Genomic DNA, 16,093 nt, shown 5'->3' with positions numbered 1-16,093 from the left:
ATGAACTTAAGGAGAAAGCGAATGGAAGTAAAAAAAAATTAGGTTCTTTCAGACAGACCAATAACAACAACTCACCAGAGCGTAGAAATAAATAATAATAATCCAATTGTTGTGAACTATTGCTTTGTTCTAAGAAACCAATCACCTTTTGTATTGTTTGTTGTTCTATTCGTAAAAAAACTACTTGAATATTTGGTTTTTCGTTCTTGCCTCCTTCCTAAACATCACATTCTTTTTTTTTTTTGTTATTGACCAACTTCACCTGTTTTTATTTGTTTGTGTGTACCATACATGCAAAATTAATAACCCGGCCGAATGTAAAAAAATTTCGATCAAACGAGACATTTGCTTCGTGAGAAGTTTTCACTATTTAATAAACATATCAACGCTTGTTGATATTATTTCTCGTTAGTTCTTTCTACAATATTTTGGACGTTTGATTCCAAATCAGGAAACTCTTCTATAATTTTTTCCGCCAATGAATCTCTCAATTGTTTGAGGGCATGCATCTTGGCACGTTGATATTGATTGGACCGACGAATTGCCTCCACAAACTCTCTTGTGTAAATATCAGGATTTCTGCCATCTTCAATGTATTGGATTACTTCCAAAGGAATATTTATAGAATTTAAAGCAGATTCTGGGTCATTACTTCGTTGATTCAACTTGAATAATCTTTCTACATTTCTTTTTAAATTTGTAATCATACCTTGAGTAGCCTCTGGAGTATCAGGGAAATCATACACTGAAACACCTAGTTCAATGAAGGATTCAATGATAGAAGCAACCTGTTGTTCAGCTGTACCAAGTTCATTTTGTAGTGCAGCTATTGACTCTGTTGTTGGTGTTGCATTGTCAGTAGGTTGGGTTCCAACTGGGTTATTGTCTTGGACTGCAGTTTCTTCTAATTGGTTTGACATTCTTTATAATCTCTAACTCAGTGTATGTAATGTATGATCAAATTGATTAAATACGTATCAAAATTTGAAATATATTTAAAAAAGAATAGTATATGAGTTAGTAAGAAATTTGAAGATCTTTGTTTTTGTTATACTCTATTCTAATCAAAACAGCTTCACCCAATCGACTAATATGATAAATATAATGCAGTATATCTGCATATATGACTATCAACAATAATTCACAATGATAAAACACCAAACTCTCTTCCCTGTGACTATTTTCATCTTGAATTCAAAAATTTCATACATTGCCTCTCTGTCTGTATATTGAAAGTATTTCCTTCCATTACCATGCACCCATATAAATTTTTCTTGTTTCCCTTTCATTTGCGCACCCAATTTTTTTTCTTCCAGCTTTGGCGTCTTGGCAGGCCGGTGATATTTTAATATGACAGCAAAATGTCTCAACTTAGTACCAATTTTGAGATGACTTCGGATTCATCACAATCAGGGACTATGATTTAAAATTAATCATACATATAAAACGATAATGATCACAACATGAGAATCATACTCCAAACACTTTTTTCAAAAAAATATTAAACTATAAATGTATAGAGAGAGAATTTAAAAAAAATAAAATAAGAGGAAAATTTTTGGAATAATTAATTCTGGAAGGAAAGGACATTGAATTGATTTGACCTTATAATCGGCAAATTAGACAGCAGTAGAGACATAATATCTATATACAAAAAACAAGGTGTAAGTTTTTTTCTTCTTGTTCTTGTTTTGAGACGTATTAAAAGGAAATTCGTTAAAAAAAAGAACACAAGCACACACAAAGCGGAAAACTATAATAGAACACATTTCTTCTTCTTCTTCTTATCTGGATTAGAATTTTTCTTCGTCTTACCATTATTTTTTGATTTACCCATCAAGGAAGCTCTAGTAGCAGCTTCAAAGACTTCTCTAACACCATACCCAGTCTTTGCAGAACATTCATAATAACCGGTAGCACCAATTTGATCTGCAACAGATTGTCCATCTACGGCTGTTACAGGTTGTTGACCTTCCTGTCTTAGACCTTCCATAGTTTGTGGATCGTTTCTTAAATCAACTTTACAACCTACAAGGATGATTGGAACACCTTGACAGAAATGTAAAACTTCAGCAATCCATTTTTCTTGAACATTCTCCAGAGAATCTGGTAAATCAATAGAAAAACAAATTAAAACAACATTAGAATCTGGATATGATAATGGTCTTAGTCTATCATAATCTTCTTGACCAGCAGTATCCCATAGAGCTAATTCAACACGACGACCATCGACTTCCACATCTGCCACGTAATTTTCAAACACAGTTGGGACATAGACTTCTGGAAATTGTCCTTTGGAAAAGACAATCAGTAGACATGTTTTACCACAGGCACCATCACCTACTATGACTAATTTTCTTCTTATACTATTACCAACTTGTTGAGACATTGTTATATCAGAATTTTTATTATTAATGATTTTTATTTTAAAGAAAGAGATTTCAGAAATAAGCCAAATAAGACAGATCTATGTATACCTAAACTAATTTTTCGTTATCGTTTTCTTGCTGTCAAAATATAAAGACAGTGAAAGACTTTATTGTAATATTGGTTGATCTCTTAGATGTAATAAACCTTTACTCACGTGTAAATAACCACAAAGAAGAATTCGAAAGGAATAAAAAGGAATGAAAGACTAATATGATCAAAACACAGATATGGATTCAGATACAACTGCACAGCCAAATTCTTGAAGGTCTTGTAAATTCCTTTAACTAGTTCAAGAATTTAAACATCGTAACTATCAAGGAAAACCTTCTCTCTATCTCTTTTACTTACTCTCACCCCTCCTTCACGACTACCGCTGGATCAAAAAATTTCTTAAAGACAATCATTACACGAAACAAAGACTCCTCGCCCTCCATTCAAAGCAAAGAAAAACAAAAATCCAAAAAGATGACAGCAAACAAAACGAAGAGGAACAAAAGAAAAAATTTCTTAAAATTGTGGTAACGCGTTAAAGACAAAATTTGGCCGTGAAGTTAGGAACTGGGTTAGGAACTAGGGTTACAATAGAAAGGAATATGGCCCATTTAATAACCAAGAACACACACACACACACACACACACACATATATGTATATATCAAACGTACAAACAATTAATCAACGTATATTATTTATTACGTAAAACAATGTTATTTTATATGGTACTATGTATGACAAAAAATCATTGCTTTTGTAGGTCATGCACTGCTACATACTCTTTGTACTCTGTTAACGGTTTTAATTTCTTACCTGGCTCTAGCTTGAGATCCGTACTACGTCTCTTCTTCAACTTGGTACTTAGGAATTTTATACTATGATTTAATAAGACACGAACTAAGACGCGTTTAATCACACGTAAGAAATCAATTAGTTGTAATATTTGGTTCTTGACTACCAATTTAGGGAATGTAAAAAGGAAATCAGATACATCAATTAATCTTCTCTTACCTTTACCTTTATAACTAACACATAACTTGAAGCTGTTTAATAATAGATCATCTACAATAATATAATCGGAAGACCTCTTAATCATTTCATTCAGATCAACATTTTTCTTTGTTAATAAAGCAAATTGTTCTCTCAAAGCATCTGCAGTTTCATCAGGATTAATTAAATCGCTAATACTTTCGTCGTTATCGTAATTACCATCATCTGCTTCTCCTGCATTAAATTTATGATCACCGTTTGTAATATCATCATCTTTTCCCACATTTGTCATGGATGATGAATCACTTAACCATATAATAATCTTATCAATGGTCTTATCTTCTATCTTCACACATATACCTTGTAAATGTGTTTCAACATTATTAACAATCTTGATACCACCAACAGGTTTATCCATTTCCCAAACAATATCTATCAAGGAAGTACGATCATTATACTCTTGAATATTTTTGCTATTACAATTCTTAACAGTTGTGCCCAGAACTTTGCAAGTTTCTGTAGGTGGAATATAAGGACCAACCATATTATGATAACGAACATCTTCTAAATTAAAGATCTGGAACATATCAACTCTTACTCTATTATTATTGAAACCTGATGGTAATGTACTTTTATTATAAGAAAATTTGGCAATGGCAACGTCTAAAAATGGGGTCTTATTATCATTTAATAAATGAACAATAATCTCGTTCACCTTAACATCAAACGTTTTCCGTCTTGTATTATCTGATACTTTCCATGTATTATTAGATTCCAACACTTTCATTAACATGTAAAGTTTTAATAAATGATTCATCCTTTCACTATAAATATTCGATAAATCAGCCTGACCAGCATCATCTAAGATTTCTCTCCTAAATCTTAATTCCTTATCAATCATCTTTAGTTTTTGTTGATTTCTGCATAAACTTGATAACAAATTGTATAGACCTGGAATATTATCAATATCATAACCAAGAGCCACCTTTTCAATCTTTCTTTTCAGTGCACTCTCTTCAACAGCGTCAAACAATACCAATCTTTTTATTATACCAGTTAGCATCGTAAAAGTCTTAGAAGTTAACGATATATTAATCTTGGGCAATAATACAGTAGTTCTATCTTCAAAGCTACTCTTTATCATATCATAGACATTTGAGAAAGGTAGAACATTCTGTGATTTGTACATTGCATAGAAATTTTTCACTAAACTCTCTTGGTCCAGACTACTACTCTCAAAACTATGCTCAATACCTAACCAAGGTGACCATTCACTGTTCTTTTCTTGCCCATAGGAATTAGTGTCGAAGTATAATCCATATTTATTTGCATAATCCTTCTTATTAAATAAGAACACGTTTGCTTTACTCAATAAAATACCTGACCTCTTCAAAAAGATATCTTCTGCATACATGTTATCATTCTCCTTCTCCTCAAAGGATAAAAATTTCATCATAATATTAGGAGATGTAATAATAATTGCTGATTGCGCTTGACGTTCACATGTAACTTGAATTTGAGGTATGACAAATTGGACAAAATGATTTTTATGAATTTCATGACTCATTGTCGTTGAGATATTAGATAAACAATCATTGAACATCGCAAGAATAGATTCAACTGCAATTCCTTCGTCACCAGATGTATCAAATGTATGTTCTGGCTTTACACTTTCTGGTAAGGATGTCTGTGAAGATAAACCTGGTTTCCATTCACTCGATATCTTATGAGAAATCAGCTTTTCGAATTTATTCAATGTTTTTCTAGAAGATAACGATAAGAAACTATTTGCAATTTCATAGAAATGTTTAAATTTGTAAAGATCATCTCTAACTTTTCTATTAATTTTTAATAACATATTAAAAACAAAATACTTGTTCTCGTACTTTAAAAGATCACTGACCGCGATTGAGTTGTCCAATTCTTGAATACCTTTAGTTTTATAATCATTGTAAAGTTTCTTCTCATTAAATTTACCATAGAGAGTTTTTAAGTCATCTGTCAATAATTTGACTTGCTTTTGAGCATAGCGTGCTTCTTCCAACATATGTTGTAGCCCCTTTAGTTTTTCTGGGTCACTACATTTTTCTATATTCTTCTTAATGTTTTGCACAAATTCACTCACACTCTTAGACCTAGACTCTAATGTTTCCAATGACGGCTGTTGAGGTTTGTTCACAATGCAATCATGAGAAACTGTATCAGAGATAGGCTCTATTGGTTGTAAAGTGTCTGGATCAATCTGGTATTTATCACCATAAGCCGCACGTTTTTCGTAAACAAAAACTGGTGCATATAATAAGGCTGTCACATCAACAGTGGGGATATATTTGAATGGATTGACAAAATATGCTTCTCTGTAATCTGATTGATCAAACCAAGTCATGTCATTATCAAAAATGTTATACACACCATCATCCTTTTGCTCGACATACTCAAGTCTATTGAGAGTTGCATTCACTGTACGAATATCAATACCATGTAATCTAATATCACCTATATGAAACTTCATCTTTTTAACTTTCTTTCTAATATCTAATTTTTCGTTATATTCTGTAAGAACTTCTTTACGTTGATGCAGATCAAGGAGGAAATTATCTGTCTTACCCTTAATACCAGCATACTGGACAACCTTTAAGAAACTCTTTTTGATATCCTTATCATAATCAATATTATGACACATATGCGAAATAAAGAATGGTGAAATATCTGCAAGATAAGAAATGGTGTATAGATGCTCGCTAAATTTTGGACTTATACTTTGAATACCAAAGAGCGGCCCACGCCTAACAGGAAAATTACCACTAAACGTTTTCCACCACTTAAAGAATGAGTGCATCGAATTAGGAGTTAATTGCATAGCATTGTATGCCTCATTATTCTTTGATCTTAAATCGAATGACATATGGACAAAATCACTTCTAAAGCCAGCATACGAATCGTGGCTGTGTAAATCTTCAATATAAATTGGGTTACAAAGTCTGATCTTATAATGTTCTGTAAAATCACCAGACCTATGATTAGACCCCTCAGTCATATATCTCTCAAATGCCATCCCTAAATTAAATTTGACACCACCAGTTAGCTTTATTGCTACCTTTTCTTTAAACGAATCTTGCATATTATGTATATCTGTCCTGTCATTTTTTCCCTTCTCAAGATTTAAGAAATAATAAAATGAAGCTGAATGTTGAAGATTAGAATTCTCCTGATTAGGAAAAAAGAAAGTTTCATCACTTGACTTATACCATGTCAGGAAAGGTTTAGCAAATAGATTTGGCATGAAAAAATACAACTTATCAGAAGAACATGATAAAAATTTCTTGGGGTCATTGTCTTCATTACATGTTAAAGTTACACCAGAATCAAATCCTAAAGCATAACCTGCATAATCTCCTCCCAATTTATATGGACTTTTAGAGGCCTTTAGATATATTTCAAAATTTCCGTCATTAACCCAAGAAATCTTAACTTTACCGTGGAATAAATATCTGACTTTATCCCAGAACCCAATTTTCCTTGAGGGGTCCATAGGTGGTTTCGATATATTATCAATACATTGCATCATATGTTGAATTGCAGGTTGGTATGAACCACCAAATGCCACAGTTGTAGTATCCTTAGAATTTACATCTAGTTGCAAGTCCGAGTAGAATTTTATACTAGTGACAGTCCTTGGGACTATCATAGAGTAATACCTATCAGTATTTTCAACAGCGATCGAAGGGACTAATGGCACAAAAATGGCCCTTAATTCCTTGTCAGATAAAATCATATCTTCTGCTACAACAATATCACCATGTATTCGAAGTGCACGTGACTCTTTACTTTGCGATGCGTATATCGGTGGGACATAAATGAATGGCAATGGATAATCTCTTAAATGCCATCTGATTTCACTGAATCGTGCGTCAATATGCATAGGAATCATAATGGAATATTTAGTATCCTCTGGTACATTCTTACCTACTGTGTGCACAAATTTAGGTACATTTTCAATGCCAATATCAGGCCTAAATAGGGTTACATCCACATTTTCCATAATGAGGTTACTTAGAAATGGATATTTTGTGAAATCTTTAACGTTCTTACCTAACGAAGAGGGCAATTTTGAAAAATCTATATTACCCCATAAAAATGAGAAGTTTTTGGAGAATTCTTCTCTTTCTTTGCATTTGTGAACTTGTATTCTCCTTATCCAGGATGTGGAAATATTCTTTTGTAATCTATCGTATGCTCTTTCTACAGTATCTGGTATTGATTTCAGAATATTCCAATTGAAGCTATTCTCATTTCCAAATTGAATATCTGATACACCAGATTTTGCTAACTCCAGTTGAGTTATAATTTTTCTTTTATTTATCAGTTCAGATACAGTTTCATTGGAATCTAGAGAACCCGATTTCAAAACTATGTCTTTCATGTCCGTATTGAATTGATTCCATTTCGCAATTCTCGATTTCTGTTCTTCTAAACCAATTTGAAAGACAAGATTCATCTTAGCCTCAAATGGATCGTCCGCAATACTCAATATATACCTCTTTGATCTTATATTTACGAGTGGGAGTGACGGAATTTTAACAGCATGAGGGAATATAACAATGTCATTCTTTGAGGTTTTAAATGAGTACATCATTTGTTTAATGGATTTGAAGATAGTTGAGAAATTATCGATTAATTTGTAAATTGCAAAGTTATGAGGTACAGTAAAATGCCACGATTCATTTTCCAAAATCAAGCCTGGCACACTATCCTTTACCTGTTGGAAGTTTGATTTCATTTGCTCTTTTACCTCACGAATATTAGTAGATATTTTAAACCTATTAATAACAACAAACCGTTCCCATAAGGATGGTTCAGTAGGTGATTGAATACACATTCTAAAATATTCCCCTGATTGATTGATTTGATTCATATTTTCGAAACTTGTGAAAAGATTAACCGCTTCGAACTTTGTTCTCAAACCATTTGGCATATATGTTAGTTGATGGAATTCATCGATTGCTAGACTTATTTTTACCATATTTTTTAAATGCGTCCAATCAATACATTGTAGTTTAGATTTTTGTTTAGATTTCGCAATTGCCAATAGATATTTCTTTGCCCATGATTCACGATTATTAGAAATTTCACGTTTACTAAAAATCTGATGAAGTGTATGAACACCCGAAATTGCTACGAAAACAGTATTCAAACAAAACAAAGTATTAAGTTTTTTGTTGGTTATATTGACAACGATTTGTGGCTCATCAGACATAGCAAATCCTTCTGTCTCAGGATATACTTTCATCGAAAATATCGAAAGTTTAGAGACTGTTCTTTTAGTCAATTCATTACTTTCACCTGGGGATTCACCGATGACTGTAGTTACAATTGAATTGATAAGGACATTTAAGTTCCAAGGATACCCTACATCGGTCGATGAACTAGTCGATACATCATCAAGACTATCTCTCCCATAACTTTTATATTCTGAAGAGTCTCCCGATTGAACCATAGTAACACGGCCCGCTTCAACCCTATTTTTCCATTGAGTTTGGGAACCACACAAAGCAATTTGTAATTTATCCATGTGAATAAGTAATTTCCTTAATTTACCGTCAACCAAATCATGGGAACTCTGAGGTTCTGTTGATGAAAAGACATCAGGAGGCATAAAAACAGACCTGGAACCCAGTGCCATCTTGAAGTTTCTAATATCAATTTTAATATAATCAAAATAATCGGGTAGTGGTACAAACATAAAATCTTTAGGATTTATTTTGAAATTCTCATGATTACTACCAATTATAGAACATTTATTTTCGCTATTTTCAATCATGCTTGCGAATTTTTCATATAAAGGTTTAAAATATTGTTCTTCCACAGAGACGATCTGACAATCAATATGTCTTATCAACTTGCTTAACATAACCATACTTGGTAGTTCTGATAAATCGACTTGGAAAGTTTCTAGGTTACCTATTACTGAAAGTAAATCTGTTGGTTCCATTTTCACTTCTTCTTGTAAGGTTATTGCATCCATTCCAAATATCTGACAATTATAATTACAATTCTTAATTTTATGTCTTACTGATAAATCTAATAATTCCAAAGATTTCACAGTAGAAAAATAAATTTTGTCTGTCTTTTCGACAGTTGATACCAAATTTCTTGTCGATTTGAAATTCAAAATTAATGCTGATATTCTTAAAAGAATCAAATCATCTTCATCTGTAATAGCCACTTTTGTATCTTCTAATGTAAGTTTTACATTGAACAAAGGTAAAAAACTTCTGAAAAAAGTTGTGAACATTTCCCTCTTTCTAGTAAATTTCGATTTACCAGTACATGTAACCTCTACTGGATCCGAGAATGATTGCGTAAACACTTTAATATTTTTCATGAAAGAATTGATAAAAGAAATATTATTAATGTCAATATCAATAGTTGGGGAAGAAATATTACCTTTAACATTGAATGTGGCGTTTTCTAATGTTTCACCTTGGTTAAACTTGAATTTTTGGGATAGTAAATTTGATTCACCATATAGTGCAAGACTGGGTAATTCGAATATTTTAATTATTTCTGGGGCTTTATTTTTTTTCATCATATTCACACAAATATTTAACCTAGATAAAGCTGTGGTATATTTGAATGGAGTATCATCTTCTCTAAAATATAATTTGTAACCTGGCATTTCTTTAGTAAATCTTGTTAAATCCAATGTGAAATTTGATACAAATAGATTATAATTCAAATATTTATTCATTTCAACCAATTTATAATGGGAAGTAATCGCATAGTTTTTCACGTAGAATTCATCTACTGTAACATTGATATGACTAATAATTTCACTTATCTCACTAATAGTATTCATCTTTTGCATGACCTTCGTTATTATCTCATAAACATTTTCCAGGGACTCATCTGTAGTATCTTTCTTTGATGATATGAGTTTAGAAGATGTAGAAACAATATTATATTTGTATAATGTTTCCATTGGTAAAATCAATTTACCAACTTTTAAATCCACATCTATATTATCTAATGGGAATTGTCTATTGTATAGTTTATCAAAATTCAAAACTGCGGATACGTTATAGAGTGATTCTTTATTCATACTTATTTTATGCCAACTTATATCTCTAATGAATGTCTTGATTCCAATCTCTTTAGTCTTTGAACATAGTTCTGACTCTAACACAAGCTCATTAACAACTATTTCTTGATCAGGTATTTCGATTCTAACAAATATAACATTAAAATTATTTAAACATTTGGATAATAATTGGAATCTTGTCTCTAACCAGGTTGGAATTTTCTTTTTTTTATTCTCATCGTTGATCTTCTGCGATTTAATATCATGATAATTCTCCCTCTTTCCAGTTTGAAATATTTTCAAATTATTTACTACTATCTTCTTTCTATAAGGGTAAATCTGTAAACCTTTAATTTTAAATTTATCTTTATAAGATACTCTAATAAATTCTCCTCGTACAGGATTGAAAAACCCTATATATAAACCAAATGCAAAATATAATATCAATCTAAATGATACCGATATAGAAAGGATTGTACATAATATCGATAATAATGTCATCCTATCGAATTAACCTTTATGGGTGCGTATACGTTTTGTGGCAGGGTATGATTATATATTATCTTCAAATATTCTTAAAATGTAGGGTGCCCAAAATTCTCAGCTAAAAGGCAATACAGGATCAGATTATACTAATACCTGTTTACTATGACTTTCGTTATATATATTACTTTTCAATGAATCTATATATAACTAATCAATGAAAACAAAATAGTTGGAATTATTGTTCAAATATTACATAATCATATTATCTGGGTGTGTTATTGTTATTATTGCAGTATCTCACTTTTTCCCCCATCTCTTCTCTTCTTTTTTTTTTCAACCCTTCTTTTCCTCTATGCCTTGATTATTTACTACTACACTTCGAACCGCATCTTTCGCATTTCAAACTATTCATCGCTAAATTCCTCTGATCTCCTCTTCCTTTTTTGCTGTTGGTTTTTTTTCCCTTAAAATTATTTTTTAGAAATTTTTTATTTCAATATATTTTTGAAGTGAGTCTGAGAAATGACTGCACAGGGATTACCTTGTTCATGTAATCAAAAGTCGCCGCATCTATTTTTTTAGTAATAATAAATAAATGATCAACACAAACAAAACGCATCTGCCAAATCGAAAATGATCTTCTTTTGGTCCCAAGAGGGTAGTCCTAATCTAGTAAAGTGAAATATTTAACTTACAAATAGCCTAGCGACTAATATAGTAATAGATTCAGACAGTACAAGAAACTCTCTGCTTATTTTTTTTTAAATATAATTGATACTAAAATCACAATTATTATTTTGTGTTATCACTAAGTATTATCACAGTAAAATATGATGCACATTGTTACAAGATGAGAAGAAAATTAAAGATGAAGCACTGTAGATAAAGAACGCTAAGTGTTTAACGTTTAATATACGCTATATACAAATATAAAAGAATAATCAGTTACACGTCAAAATGTATGACTAACAACATACCTGGTTCAAATAAAGCTTTCCATAGTTTTTCTTAAATTTAAAATGTGTATTGTTTGTTTTATTAATATGAACTATTATACATTAGATAATCAGGGTTTTGTATAGAGAAGGAAATAAATATCTGTATATTTTGTAAATACCGCTCAAAGTTCGATTTTACTCTGGAAAAATAATCGTTTACCGTCCTTAATAACTACAAGTAATAAAAAGGAAGACGCCATTGAAAGACATGCCATAAATGTAAAGACACCACCGTAGTTCATTTTGTCTACCATACGTGTCAAACATGCAATAAATATAGCCGACGTAATACATCTAAATAAATTCAAACAACCGCTAGCAGTGGATGATAAAGATGGGAATACATCAACACATAATGTAGTGGCCATAGTTAAAATACAACTACTAAATAAAGATGCAAATCCACTAGTCACTAATATGGATGCTAATGGTGCTTTAACTTCAATACACCAACCATAAGCAATATAACCTATGTTACTTAATAATAATGTAACAAAAGCTGGTTGCAACCTAGCTCTAGCAATATTAAAATAATATTGAGGATGGTTATCAACAATTTTCTGAACAACTTTTTGATCTTGATTATTTTCATTTAATAAATTAGTCTTTTGTTCTTTTAACCAACTTTTATAATTTTGAACATCTTTTTTATAACTGTAATTCAAGTATTTACCACATGCAACCATACTAACCAATGAACAAATACCATTTGGTAAATAACATAAACCGATCTTTGTGACACCCAAACCATATTTTTTACTCAAGACAGTAGTTAAAGCAGCTTGATGTGTTGTCCAACATGAATATTGTATAGCTGCTACAGTTAATAAGATTAATATTTGATGATTCTTCAAAATTTCAAATATAGCAAAATTGTTACTTTTTTCTCTTTCCTCCAAAGAACTATAATCCGGATTATCCAAATGTAATGACCTTCTAACATTTGGAATAATTAGAGCTGGTGCTTTGTTAAAATATCCCTTTGGAGTTACTGAACCATTACCGACTAAACTCCTTTTAGTCTCTGGTAAAAAAATAAATGTTGAAACAAAACATACACCTGAACCAATGACTAAAAACCAAAAAATAGCTCTCCAACTCCATGTCGCAGAGAGACCAGCACCAATTAATGAACCGAAAGCAAACCCAATGACAACAAATCCACTGACATAACCAATATAAGCACCTCGGTCTTTCTTTGTAGTAAAATCACCACATATACCACTATTGATAGCAATTACAGGAGCAATACCAGCTGCTTGAAGGCATCTTAGGCCGATGATTTGAGAATAATTTTGAGCACAAGCTAAACCAATACATGCACAAAAATAAACTAAGACAGATGTAAGTATAATTGGTCTTCTACCGTAAGTATCTGCCATGGAACCCATAATACTGGGTGTAATACCCTGGAAAAGGAAATACACAACAATTGTAATATTGGCTTGTTCTTCATTGATATGAAATTCTTTTTCAATAATGTTCAGAACGGGATAATAGATTGCACCAGCAATACTAGAAAAGAAACCTGTAAAGGCACATTGTGCAACCAACCCATATTTTTGGAATTTAGTAAACCTTGAATAAGGAAATGATCGAAATTCATCCTCCTGATTTTGCTTTAAAGAAGAATTGTTTTCCAAAACCTTACTTTCAATGTTTTTACTATTTGTGGTAGTAACATCAGACAAAATTTCTTCTTCAGATCTATTAAGAAACGGAGACCCAAATTTGTCACTAATAGATTTTCTTAAATTTTCTGATATTGACATAATCGAAGGAAATTTACTAGAAGTTCTAAATTATTTACCAAGAGAATAATATGGTTTTTTATAAAATCTATATAAAATTTAGAGAGATAATAAGTGCTGCCAAATTGTTTATTTTATTTTAGTACAATGATAACAGTACGATAACAGTATCACTCAATAAATTTATTTTTCTTTTAAAAATGAAATAACGTATAAAATATACAAACACAAATATTAGTGTAAATATTAAAGTTTTATCAATTTCTGAATAACTTCATATATTCTTTCAAAACTGATTAAATGGAATTACAAAATTGAACAAAAGAAGGAGAATAGTTTGAACATCTTGCTTTTTATACTTTTTCTTGACCCTGAAAATTTTGAGAAAAAACAACTCCACCCATACATCTGGATTACCCACATGGTAAATAATCTAAAAATAGGTTTAAGTACTTCGGATCGAGAAAATATTGGATTTAATTATTAAAAAAGTATAGAATAATCAAATTGTGTAACCTAGATTTTCCAAAATAATACAACCCAATCTTGTAATGTGTGAACTGTTCTTCTTGATTCTCATTTTTGGGCCGAATAATAATATGGTGCAAAGATATTATGTTGGTCAGGTAAGTTTTGCTCCTGAATTGGTATGTCTACCCTTTGTAAACTTTAAATCTGAAAATGTTAATTAACACATTAAACTATCAGTATGGTTACTTTATACTATTCAATAGTGTCAAACTACTACCATCAGAGATAAAAACTAAATATAATATCCTAGTTTGTACTCATTTAAATTCAAATGGCACAAAAAGTCTCATTATTTAAGCTTCTCCAATCTAAAACAAAGACTAATAATATTTATGATTATATTTTAACTGTAAATTATACATAACAAGGAAGAAGATGTTCTGAATTTAACCACTGCCCAACATTCATCTTTATTGTTTCTAAATTATCCAATTTAGATGGAATCAAATTCTCTGTCTTCCTTCTACAAATGCTACTTATTTGAGATATAACTAGGTTGTTCGTTTAGGCTGTATCTACACGGTTTCATTCTGGGGATAAATCTATTATGGCCAAAATTGAGCATGAAATTATTATACTGGATGAACTTAGATGAGAACTGGTTTGTTTGTTTCAAACGCGGATATACCACAAATTATATTGATTACTCACTAGTTGAGGTTGATAGATATACTTAGATTTTCTAATAACAACTGAAAAATACTAATCATATCTTCTAATAACAAACAGTCTCTCCAGGAAGCAAGTCGGCCGAACCCGTCAATTCTTCGGCTTTGAGTTTACCTCAAAATAATGGTAGAGTTAAAGAATGCCCTTGGCTTTGTTACCCTTTTTTTGCTTATGTCTGCAGGAAATCGTTCATTTTTATGATCTGTGTTATATTTTCAGGGGAATATAGTAAAAGTTTGGCGGATGATTGTTTTCTCAAGATTTTTTTTCAAATTTTGCGATCCGTTCGGGTTGCATGCAACCGTTTTCGGTAAATATATGAATAAAGTCATAGGCTAGTTTTATGTATTTTAAGTTATGTATATATACATATAATATGACTTTGTCTCAAACTGAAAGTGGCAGTTGAAGAATTATTTATAACTGAAGATCTTAACGAATATAAATATACTTAACATGTAGAAGGTTTTGTAAAAATTTAGATAGTTTAGTGTGTAGTATTTGGAGAGAGAGAATAGGGTAGCAAAATATATTGATTAATAATAAAAAGATTTTATCCAAAATAATGCTATGCTTCATATGATAAACGATTTATCTTCACTTTTGCTTTAATAGATCTAGATCAATTATCTAATCTCATTGCCCGATAGGCCATGGAGGAAATTCATAAATAAAAGGATCTCATGGAAAACGTGTATTTCTAATTTCCCCCTCCCTATCAGGCTTAACTTCAAATGCATAACTTCAAATGCGAGGGAGCTTTCTCTACACCTGGGAGTAGGTATTGGGGGTGACAAATCAATTTTTTTTCCTATAGTAAAGAGCTGCGATGGAGAACCTCTTCTCCCAAGTTACCCCAAAACAATTGCGGCCACTCTCAAAACCCTAATTTAATGGTATTAGAATAGTGTTCACGTAATTTGGTCTATTACTATATTCTAAATCCTTACGTGTACAATCATAGGTATCCCACTTGTTAATTATTTTTTAACCTCATTTGTGGTAGAATTTTAATAAAAAAGTATCGGATGCTCTGTTGCATATATCCATAACCAATTATGTACCTCGGAATCATAACTACTCCTCTCCTTTCTAAGTGAGAGGAATGTTGTAAAATTGTTTGCAATTAACCATACACTGTTAGACTTTTCAAAAAAAAAAAAA

The 16,093-nt window shown here is 31.3% G+C and overlaps 4 protein-coding genes across 4 annotated transcripts; all 4 read right to left on the bottom strand.

Annotated features, from left to right (window-relative positions):
* Positions 1-398: 398 nt before the first annotated feature.
* Positions 399-920, bottom strand: NUT2 (mediator complex subunit NUT2; the record flags this gene model as incomplete). The annotated part of the gene is made up of 1 exon (XM_041551508.1): positions 399-920. One exon carries the CDS (start codon positions 918-920, stop codon positions 399-401), a length of 522 nt encoding a protein of 173 aa, XP_041407442.1.
* Positions 921-1,753: 833 nt separating this feature from the next.
* KABA2_07S00154 (Rho family protein) lies at positions 1,754-2,389 on the bottom strand (the record flags this gene model as incomplete). Its single annotated transcript, XM_041551507.1, has 1 exon — positions 1,754-2,389. The coding sequence occupies one exon, from the start codon at positions 2,387-2,389 to the stop codon at positions 1,754-1,756; it is 636 nt and encodes a 211-aa protein (XP_041407441.1).
* A 779-nt stretch (positions 2,390-3,168) lies between these two features.
* Positions 3,169-10,995, bottom strand: FMP27 (Fmp27p; the record flags this gene model as incomplete). Its single annotated transcript, XM_041551506.1, has 1 exon — positions 3,169-10,995. The coding sequence occupies one exon, from the start codon at positions 10,993-10,995 to the stop codon at positions 3,169-3,171; it is 7,827 nt and encodes a 2,608-aa protein (XP_041407440.1).
* Positions 10,996-12,100: 1,105 nt separating this feature from the next.
* KABA2_07S00110 (MFS transporter) lies at positions 12,101-13,750 on the bottom strand (the record flags this gene model as incomplete). The annotated part of the gene is made up of 1 exon (XM_041551505.1): positions 12,101-13,750. One exon carries the CDS (start codon positions 13,748-13,750, stop codon positions 12,101-12,103), a length of 1,650 nt encoding a protein of 549 aa, XP_041407439.1.
* Between the last annotated feature and the right edge of the window lie 2,343 nt (positions 13,751-16,093).

The sequence above is a fragment of the Maudiozyma barnettii genome (genome assembly GCF_903064755.1).
Source record: "Maudiozyma barnettii strain CLIB 1767 genome assembly, contig: KABA2_07, whole genome shotgun sequence".
Classification (NCBI taxonomy): Eukaryota; Fungi; Ascomycota; class Saccharomycetes; order Saccharomycetales; family Saccharomycetaceae; genus Maudiozyma; species Maudiozyma barnettii.
Note: the sequence above shows the minus strand (reverse complement) of the source record. Positions and strands in the feature narration are given on the sequence as shown.